The sequence below is a fragment of the Chlorella variabilis genome, assembly GCF_000147415.1.
Source record: "Chlorella variabilis unplaced genomic scaffold CHLNCscaffold_30, whole genome shotgun sequence".
Lineage (NCBI taxonomy): Eukaryota > Viridiplantae > Chlorophyta > Trebouxiophyceae > Chlorellales > Chlorellaceae > Chlorella > Chlorella variabilis.
This window is the reverse complement of record NW_005435058.1, coordinates 386272-395580: the sequence shown is the minus strand read 5'-3', so window position 1 is coordinate 395580 and position 9309 is coordinate 386272. Positions and strand designations below refer to the sequence as shown.

The window sequence follows — 9309 nt, the reverse complement described above, 5'->3', positions numbered from 1 at the left end:
CAGACACCCCCCCGCTGCCCTCCTTCCCCTACACACACACACACGGCCGCCTCCCCCGCACCTTTGGCAGCAGGCCGATGTTTGCGGCCAGGCCGAACTGCAGCGTGGATCCCAGCGTGAGCAGCAGCAGCACGCCTGCCGCCACGCGCTGCCAGCCCAGCACCGGCGCGGGCTGCGCGGCGGCGGCGGGCAGGATCTCAAACTGCACGCGCGGCTCGGGGGCGGTGCCGTCGGCGGTACCGGAGGGACCACCCATCTGCAGCTCCTCCATCATTGAGTCTGTGTCCTCCACCAGCCGCACCACGTACTTGTCGCCTGCGGTACCGGCGGGATCAGGGCACACGCGCGTGCATGTGGGCGGCGCGCCGGGCAGCAGCCAGGCAGCAGCAGAACTAAAACTGGGCAGGCAGGCAGGCAACCATGCCGCGAGCCCTTCTCGCCCTCCCCCTGACCCCAGCCTCGGCCACACAGCCGGAGCCCACATCTCCCCTCCCTCTCAAGCCGACAGCCAAGAAACGCACGGCAGCAGCCGGCAGCAGCCAGCAGCGAACGCTCCACTTGTGGGACAGCAAAGAAAGGCCCCGGCAGCCGGCAGCAACACACAGCAGCACATAGCAGCAAGAGCAGCAAACAGCAACAGACAGGAACACATGTCAGCAGCCACAGCAGCACACAGCAGCAAACAGCAACAGACAGGAACACATGTCGGCAGCCACAGCAGCACACAGCAGTAAACAGCAACAGACAGCAACACACGTCGGAAGCAGCAGCAACAGACAGGAACACACGTCGGCAGCACCAGCAACACACAGCAACATTCAGCAGCACACAGCAGCACACATCCAGGCAGCCCCTCACCAAACATGGCCGCCACCTTGTCGCACACCTCCCGGAACACCGCCTCGCGCTTGCCCCGCAGGTTGCCGCGCACCACCACCCCCAGCTCCAGCGTCTGCATCGCCAGCGGCCGCGTCTCGGTCACCCAGAACGAAGTCGCGCCAAACACCTGTTCCTTGATTTTCCTGTGAGGTGACGGAGGGAGGAGGGGTGCAGGGGGGAGGGGCACCAGGCAGGTGTCAGCCAGCGCGACGGCGGAGAGGGCGACGAGGGCAGCCGCGCCGGCGGCGCGTGCAGCCGGAGGCCTCCTTGGTCGGCGGCGGGGGCGGCGGCTGCGGCTGCGGCTGCGGCTGCGGCGGCCACCAACAGCAGCCCAGCACATGACCCCGAACGGGCAGCACCCCGAGCAGTGTTTCTATTGTATCTGGTAAGCTCACTTAAGATCCTCGGGGTCCACCCCTTTAGACCACGCCATCACCGTGTACAGGTTGGCCAGCTCCTGCCGTACCGCCTGTTGGGGACGAGGGGGGAGCGGGCGACGGGGACGGTGAGGGCGGCAGCGAAGGTGAGGGCGGCGGCAGGGGCCGGCGGGGCCGGCGGGCGGGCACGGCGGGCACGGGGATGGCGGCGCCGCATCCCCATCCACACCATCCACATTACGAACAAGCCGATTGGTGGCAGGTCAGAGGTGCGCGCGGCGCGTGCTGAGGCAAGCATCCCCTGATGCACGCCGGCCGAGGCACACACGCATGCCGCACATGCGCCTGCTGCTGGCACACCACGCGTGCATGCGTGCAACAGGCAGGCAGGCAGGCAGGCAGGCAGGCAGGCAGGCAGGCAGGCAGGCAGGCAGGTGGGCGGGCGGGCGGGCAGGCAGGCGGGCAGGCGGGCGGGCGGGCAGGCAGGCAGGCGGCTGGCAGGCAGGCAGGCTGGCAGGGGCACGCGCGCACCTGCTCCCCCAGCGTCTTGTCCGCTCCCTTGCCCTCCTGCTCCTCAGCCAGCTTCTTAGCCTGCGCACAGGCGAGGCGCGCAGCAGCAGCAGCAGGCAAGGCGGCCACTGGGGAACCAGAGCAGGGCACTGGCTTGCCTCCTTCCGGAGCCACTGACAACCGCCCTCAACCCTGCCCTCCGTACCCGCTCGCCCCGTGCCGCACGCAGCACCAGCCGCGGCGGCGGCAGCCCCCTGCTCCCCGCCATCCCCACGGTACACCACAGGCACGCCCCCGCCTGCCTCCTCGCCGTGCTCCCCTGTCCCCCCTGTCCCGCCTCATGACCCTCCCTCCCCGCGCCCAACCCCGCTGCCACCCACACAGCCGCCTCCCGCACCGCCAACCAGCACCACCCCCGCCCACCTGCTCCACAATCCTCTCAATCGAGTCTGCGATGCGCGTCTGCATCTCGCCGCTACTGGCGGCGCTGCCCAGCTTCTCGGCGCGCGCCGCCTCCGCCTCCGCCAGCTGGCGCAGCACGCTGGCGTCGATCTGCACCTTCACACCGCTGTCCGCCTCCGCCTTCGCTGCCGCTTCCTGCTGCGCGGGAGCAAGCATCCGGAACAAGCACCGCAAGGCGGCGGCGGCGGTGTCATGCGGCGGCAAGCTGCTCCTCCCCGTCTGCCCTCCTGCCCAACACGTATGCGATCGCTCCACAGGGGCACAAACAGAGCGACAGGCACCGCACGGCTGACGCTGGTGGGCAAGAAGGCGGGTTGGAGGTTCCGGTGCGGACCTCCAATTGCAGCGGCGGCGGCAGCGGCGGCGGCGCGGCCACCCAACCACAGCGCCCCACCTGCGCGGCCTGCTTCTCCTCCTCCTCGATCCCCAGCAGCGCGTCCAGGTCTGCCATCGTCTGCTTGATTGAGGGCTTGGTGCCGGAGGTGGTGGAGGTCTCCGAGTCACTGCCAGCGAGCGAGGCCCTCACCGGCAGACCGGCATGCCGCGCCACACGGGCCACAGGAGGCCGCGAGGCGCGCCTGCAGCCGGCCAGTGGCCGAGCTGCCACTGTGAGGCTGGCTGGCAGAGCAGCAGCGCGCATTGCAACTGGCAACCCCCACTGGTCCGATCGGTAGTGTCCTGGAGTTGGCTGGGGAGCGCAGAGCGCAAGTGGGAGGTTGTAGGGGGTGCAAGGGTCCTGAAGGCACAGCCCGCTGTGGTTGCTCTCAAGTAGCGGCGCTCAGGTCGAGCTCCATGTGCCCCTGCAGGCTAATGGCCGCCATGCGAGACAGGCTGGCCGGCGCTGGCGGCGAGCGCTGTGCCGCGCTGGGCGGGAGGGAGCCCCGGGCAGCTGGCCTTGGCTCCTGGTGCTGGCCCACTTCACATGGTGGGCCGTGCAGTTGCATGCGCACATGCGCTACCTAGCATGTGCTGCCCCGCGCGCCGGAACATCAGTACTAACCAGAGAACATAGCAGTGCATCAAAAGTACAGAAGCATCGCGAGTGTACATGCTGCTGGTCATTAAAACATATCACACACTCAGTCGCACATGCTGGCGTTGTCGGGCTGCTGCAGTACTGCTTAGGGCTCCCGCTCACACCGGTGCGCTGCGTTCAGTGGCGGCGCCCAGCAGCGAGGCCTCCCGCTCCGCTGCCCCTGTTGCCGCCATGCTGGTCTCCTTGGCGCCGCCGCGTGCACGCCACTTCAGCACCAAGTCCTGAATCAGCGCCTGCCCACCACAAACCCACCACAAAGCAGGGGTATGTTGGCAACGAGGTGTGGGGGCGAGCCGCTTCCATCCATTCCAGCAGACCACCACACGAGGCTCGCGAGGCGAAGGTGACAGCCTCGCAGCGCCCTTTCGTGCTTTCCCAGCCACCACGGCAGCGCAGCGCAGCAGGACACAGAGCATGTCATTGCTTGGCGTCTGCCGCACCGCCAGGCTGGCGCCCACCTGACAGATGTTAAGCAGCAGGGGGCAGCAGATCATCACCACGTACAGCTCTGCTGTTGGGTGCCCGGTGAACAGGCCGTCCAGCCCCTGCACAGCTCATTGGGAGGAATGGACAATTAGTATGAATGGCCGGAGAAGGCGGGCTCTCGAGGAACAGCAGCAGTGGGGTGCCCACGAAACAGGCGGCCGTAGCCCCGGCACCAGCAGCATCGCTGAGGCAGGGCAGGGCAAGCGCAGGAAGACGGGGCCAGCAGCGATAGGGCCCCACACCACAACTGTGAGGCGAAGGGCCGCGCACAGGTACTGCTCAGCTGCCAGCAATTCTCGGCAGCACACCCACCAACACAGCCCCGCCAGCGCTCTCACCTGCGCCACATGGACCAGCAGCTGCCCCAGCAGCAGAACAAGTGTACCGCACAGCACGCGGGCCAGCACCACGCACCCCACCCACTCCCCCAGCTGGATGCTCCAGCGGCGGTACGAGGGTGGGTCGCCTGCGGTACAGGCAGCACAGGCCACACATTGCTCCAAGCTCAACGCAGGTGGTAGCATGCGGCAACAACAGCTTGGCATGGAGGCAAAACACTCTGAACAGCAGTCATCCCAACACACGCACTCTGCCGCTGTCCCTGCCCTCACTGTGGCCGCCAGCTGCAGCAGATTGCAAGCAGGCGCACCATAGTTGCCGCACAGCTGCAGCGCCGCAAACCACGGCTCCCCGGCGGCTGCTGCGACGGTCGTGCCGCCGCCGCCGTCTGCTGTCTCTAGCTGCAGCGGCTGGCCGTACCGCTGGCTGTGCCGCTCGCCGTACCAATGCGCCGCTCGCAGCGCCGCCTTGTGTAGACATATGGTCAGCAGCAGGCCGACGGTAGTGTCTGCGGCAGGCAGCCAGGTCTGGAGCGAGGCTGGGTGGGCAGCTGGCGGGCTGGAATGGCCAGCACAGCAGCTGGCTATACCGCCTTGGCCTCTGCCTCGCATACACGGCACAGGCGAATCATGCAGGCAGGCACGCAGACAGGCAGGCAGGCTTGGCCCCTGCCCAGCACCCAACAAACAACGCCCGCAGCCAGGACGAGTGGCGCAATCAGCCGCTCACCAAACACAAAGGCAACGGCATACCAGCCACACTCAGAGGAGGCTCCCGCATCCACGCTGTTGTGCGCTATGAGGGCTATCAGCATGCCTGCGCCGGTGCGTGTATGTTTGCGTAGAGTGGGTGAGATGCAGTCCCACAGCAAAGAAACCTCTGGCGAAACGCGACCAGGGCAAGTGACAGACAAGCGTGTGCGCACCGCAAGCGTGGGCTGCCAGCATGGATATAGCCTGCTTGGACACATCGAGACCCCAGATGTTGAGCGGGCGCTGCGGGCGCTCAATGTGCCTGCAAGAGGAGTGCTAGAGGAGGTAGGCAGCCGCGCTAGGGAGGTGGCGGTAGCAGCAGCAACCGCACACAATGGTGGCCGCGGGTCCCCCTGCACAAGCATCTGCTAGGTGATGCTTCACCTCTTGTACAGCAGCGAGGCCAGGGCAAAGGCAGCCAGCAGGAGTTGGGCGGCGATCGCGGCGGGGCCGGCCAAGAGGCGACACTGCGAGGGGTCGCCCTCTCCCATGTGTTCTGGTGCCTGTGCAGCAGGAAAAGGCCGCAACAGCCGACCAGGGAGAAAACGAACTGGTCAGCGGTAGCCAGGAGATGTTAACACGGGTCCAGAGGGCAGGGGATCAAACTGGCTCAACATTGGCATCCCGCAATCGATTGGAGGCTCCTTCAATCGATTGCGTGTGGCAGCTCTGTGACTGCCAAGTGGCAGGTGGGCGCCCTGGTGGCAATCGGAAATGCTGCCAATATGGTCATATGGCATCACGACGAGTCTCCCAATGATCACCAACATAATTAGTGTATAGCGGGACCCGCAAGACGCTTTACACTGCAATGCGTCTATGACATTTGGGGGAGCCCGTTTGGCGAGTGGAGGACTCACTGGTGCTGACTACCATCTTTTAGAGCCCCAGGAAGGCTGGTGAGGTGTGATAGCGTATTGCATGGGGCCAATTGGGGCAGCAGAACTGGCTGCCTGCAGCCCCCTGTCTCCTCTCTGTACCATGTACATCTGTAGTGGCGCTGGGAACGATCTATGCAGCCAGCGGCGCTAAAAGTGGCACTGCCGAAATTGCCTCAGCTGCCCAGTCCCGCCACCGCACGTCATGCAGGGCGCTGCCGTTGAGTCTTAATGGAGGCGACGCCCGCCCGAGGGCCTGCCAGTGGCGTCCGCTGCTGCCGCCAGGGAGGCACTCAAATGATTGAGTCAAATCCAAGAAGCGCAGCCTTGAGGCATGTGTGGAGAGGCAATCGTCGTGACCGCCCCACAGCAGTGACTGGCGGCAGGATTTCAAATCCCCCCCCTCCCCCCCAACCAAGTTGGCACCGCCCAACTGCGGCACCCTTCTGAGAAGGGAGCTGGGCCTGGACCCCGCCCTTCATGGTGAGCTGCCTGTGCTGCCCCTGCTGCTCAGGCAGCGCTGCTACTACTGCTCCTTTCCACCTGCCTGGCCCTGCCTCCGCCTGTCTGCCTTGCCTGCTCAGCAGAGCTCCCCCTTGCGCTGCCCTGCCAGACCGCACCCTCTGCAGGCACGACCGCGGCTCCCCGTTGGGACGGCCCGCGCTGCAAGCAGTACTATTTTGCACTGGATCCCTTCCAGACATCCGCCATCGCATGCATCGAGCGGCGCGAGTCTGTGCTTTTGGCCGCCCACACATCGGGTGCCGCTGGCTTCTATGTTTCTGGGGTGCCCGTGTGCTGGGGTGCAGGCGGGGTCTGGGCTACGATCTCGTTGGCGGCATGTGCTTTAATGCTTTTGGTTGGTGAAGTGCTGGCCAGGATGTGCTGCACTGGCACCCCATGGGTTTGGCTGGCTGAGAGTCCCGCAGTGCAGCCGCGGCTGGCTGATGCCTTGCTGCGGCTGATGGACTGGGTTTGGTGCTTTCCTTCTTCGTTTTGCTGCAGATATTTGCATTGTCAGACATTGGGGTGAGAAGCCTCCATTGGGGTGAGCATGCCAGCACCAGCAAACCGTGGTACTGCAAACTGTGCCATGACTTGCTAGACTGTGCCACAGCCCGGCAGCATGGTGCCTTCAGGGCTGTGCTGGCAGACCGCGATTCTGCACAGCAGCCTACCCTGATGGTGTAGTCGTTGGCGTATTTAGCGCTTGCTTGTATCCACGATTCTTACAATTGTAATCGCTGTCGCCTCACCAGAATGAGTAAATCAGAAGCGCTGCTGCATGCACATCTGTATACGGAAGCAGGCAGAGTTGGAGATATGGCAGAGAATCTGTATGCAGAATCGACTCGGGAAAAGGGGTGGCCGTGTACGCATGGGCAGAGTGGACAGAGAAGGGCAAAAGTTCCGGAAACGGCTCCCCTTTGTGGGTATGTGCCTGCCAAGTGGACACGCCAGGGGGCCACAGCTGCTCCTGGTTAGGAGCACCTGCCTGCAGTGGTGGTGCTAGCACCTGGCTAGCTGGAGTGCATGGCACACACGGCAGTCAGGGTCAATGCCCACAGGAGGCGAACATTGCAGGTGCACTGCCAAGAATCAATTGATTTGCAAAGGCTTGGCGCTGTGTGTGTGGGGATGTCAGGGGAAACTCTGGGCTTGAGAAGAGGGTACGGGGGAGGACGTGTGTAGGCACCGGGTAGCCACGGGGTGGGTGGGGTGCCGATCATAGAGGCGGTGTGAGGGCCATCAAGGCCCGCACTTGGTGCCGTAGATGCTGACGAGGTCGTTGGACACGCAGGCATCGCTCTTGCAGTTGCCGCTCCACTTGAAGTAGCTCTGGGCCACGCCGTACGAGGTCCAGCCGTTCTGGATGCCGTTGTTGGGCTTGCACGTGCACGCGCACTTGGTGCCAGATGGCTGGGCAGCCACCGCGCTGAAGCCGGGGGCGCACTGGTTGCAGTAGGTCTTGCAGCAGTTGGCGCCGCACCCTTCCGACCAGCACACCCCCAGGTTGGCGGTGCCGCAGGTGGAGCCGCTCCAGGGGGAGTTGCAGTTGCACTTGTTCGAGTTGCATGAGTTGAAGTTCGCGTCGCTGCTCAGCCTCGCACAGCGTGGGCCCGAGGAGTAGCAGGACAGGCACTGGTTGCCTGCAGGCATCAATCAGGGGGGGAGAACGGGTGCCTGAGGTAGCCTGCACGACCAGCGGCAGGGCATGCGAGCGCACCGCCGCCCCCCCCCCACACACCTCCCCCCACCCGCATGACCGTGTCACCCGTGCCGCAGGCCAGCAGCCAAAGACCACCAGCCAGATGGGTCCGGTTGCAAGACGGACCCCAAGCACTAGTGCGCACCAGAGGCGTACGTCTGCTTGGCGCAAGTGGGGCTGTACGGCGCGCACAGCCATGTGTTGGAGTTTCCTGGTGCACACGCCTTCCAGTAGCTGCGCACCAGCGATTGCACCTGGGGCAGCAGCGCTGGGTCAGTGTCGGGCCACAGGTTGTCGAACGAGAACAGGAATGCAATCTCCTGCACTTTGTAGCCTGCGCAGGCGAAGTGGTGTGTGGAGGGCGGGGTGAAGGGGGTGGATTGGATGCAAGCCCCTGGCGAGGAAGCACTCTGCATATGTGAACCCAGCGGCGGCTGCAGCTAGGACCAGCTGGTCCTAGATCCCTGTGCTGGCGACTGGAGAAGACGCCGGCCAGGTCATGAACGGCAAGCAGCAAAAGGGCTTCACGCGGGCGTGGCGGTGGGGGTGGCAGGCGCGGTCCAGGCACAGGCGCGCACCTGCCGGCTGCAGGATGCCGGCCGCCAGGCAGTTGTTCAGCCAGGTGGACACCAGCGGCTGCCCGTTGGAGGTGGGCACAGCCACGCTGCCGGGCGACTGCACGTAGCCGCACTCGGCTCCGATGCTTTTGAAGTCGTTGGAGACGGAGGAGCTGGAGGAGCCGCTTGCGCTGACGCTGGCTGGAGCCATGCGTGTCAGGTGGAGAGGGGGGTCGGGGCCAGGGTCAGCAGCTGTGGATCAGGGCTGCTCCAGGCCAGGACGGCACCTTGGCGATGGGCTAAGCTGGCAACAAGATGGGGTGTGCCCTCCCATCCCCCACGAAACGCACCGGATGCCGCGCCGACGTTGGCGCCGTAGCTGAAGTCTTTGGCATTGGCGGTCTGCAGTTCGCGGGTAAAGAAGCAGAAGAAACGACTGAGGCACTGTGCACTGAACACCTCATGCACCTGCTGCGACGTCTGCAGCTGGCCACATCTCTATGCCAAATGTCTTACTCACCGCATACGCGTATGCAGACATCAGGCACGCCTGGGAGAAGGAGCCGCCGCTGTAAGAAGAAAGCACTGCAGGGCAAAGAAAGCGAGGTGCGGGCACATGTGCAAATTGATTATCCTGCTGTGACTACAGCACGCTGCAGGTGGGTGATGTGCGTGGCATACCATAGTGGCTTCCGTAGGCCGCCCCCCAGGTTGTCAACCTGGCCGCCAGTGTGGGGTTGGTGATGGCAAAGTTGGCAGACACCATGGCCTGTACGGCAGTGGCATTCCCGTGCAGCCACGGGGGGGGGGGGGGGGGGGGGCCC

General features: G+C 65.0%; 3 protein-coding genes across 3 annotated transcripts in view; all 3 read right to left on the bottom strand.

The window, feature by feature from the left end:
• Positions 1-2679, bottom strand: part of CHLNCDRAFT_141034 (hypothetical protein) — a gene marked incomplete at both ends in the record, with an annotated part of 5571 nt that extends 2892 nt beyond the window's left edge. The window contains 6 exons of the mRNA XM_005843441.1: positions 62-315; positions 859-1022; positions 1275-1348; positions 1788-1847; positions 2190-2363; positions 2623-2679. Of these exons, the coding sequence (XP_005843503.1) occupies positions 62-315; positions 859-1022; positions 1275-1348; positions 1788-1847; positions 2190-2363; positions 2623-2679 (783 nt within the window). The remainder of the gene's footprint in view (positions 1-61; positions 316-858; positions 1023-1274; positions 1349-1787; positions 1848-2189; positions 2364-2622) is intronic.
• Positions 2680-3362: 683 nt separating this feature from the next.
• CHLNCDRAFT_141033 (hypothetical protein) lies at positions 3363-5332 on the bottom strand (the record flags this gene model as incomplete). Its single annotated transcript, XM_005843440.1, has 7 exons — positions 3363-3497; positions 3705-3809; positions 4089-4216; positions 4400-4597; positions 4819-4905; positions 5015-5103; positions 5226-5332. 7 exons carry the CDS (start codon positions 5330-5332, stop codon positions 3363-3365), a joined length of 849 nt encoding a protein of 282 aa, XP_005843502.1.
• Positions 5333-7468: 2136 nt separating this feature from the next.
• CHLNCDRAFT_141032 (hypothetical protein) overlaps positions 7469-9309 on the bottom strand; it is a gene marked incomplete at both ends in the record, with an annotated part of 6213 nt that continues 4372 nt past the window's right edge. The window contains 6 exons of the mRNA XM_005843439.1: positions 7469-7869; positions 8074-8262; positions 8507-8686; positions 8836-8887; positions 9006-9070; positions 9167-9254. Of these exons, the coding sequence (XP_005843501.1) occupies positions 7469-7869; positions 8074-8262; positions 8507-8686; positions 8836-8887; positions 9006-9070; positions 9167-9254 (975 nt within the window). The remainder of the gene's footprint in view (positions 7870-8073; positions 8263-8506; positions 8687-8835; positions 8888-9005; positions 9071-9166; positions 9255-9309) is intronic.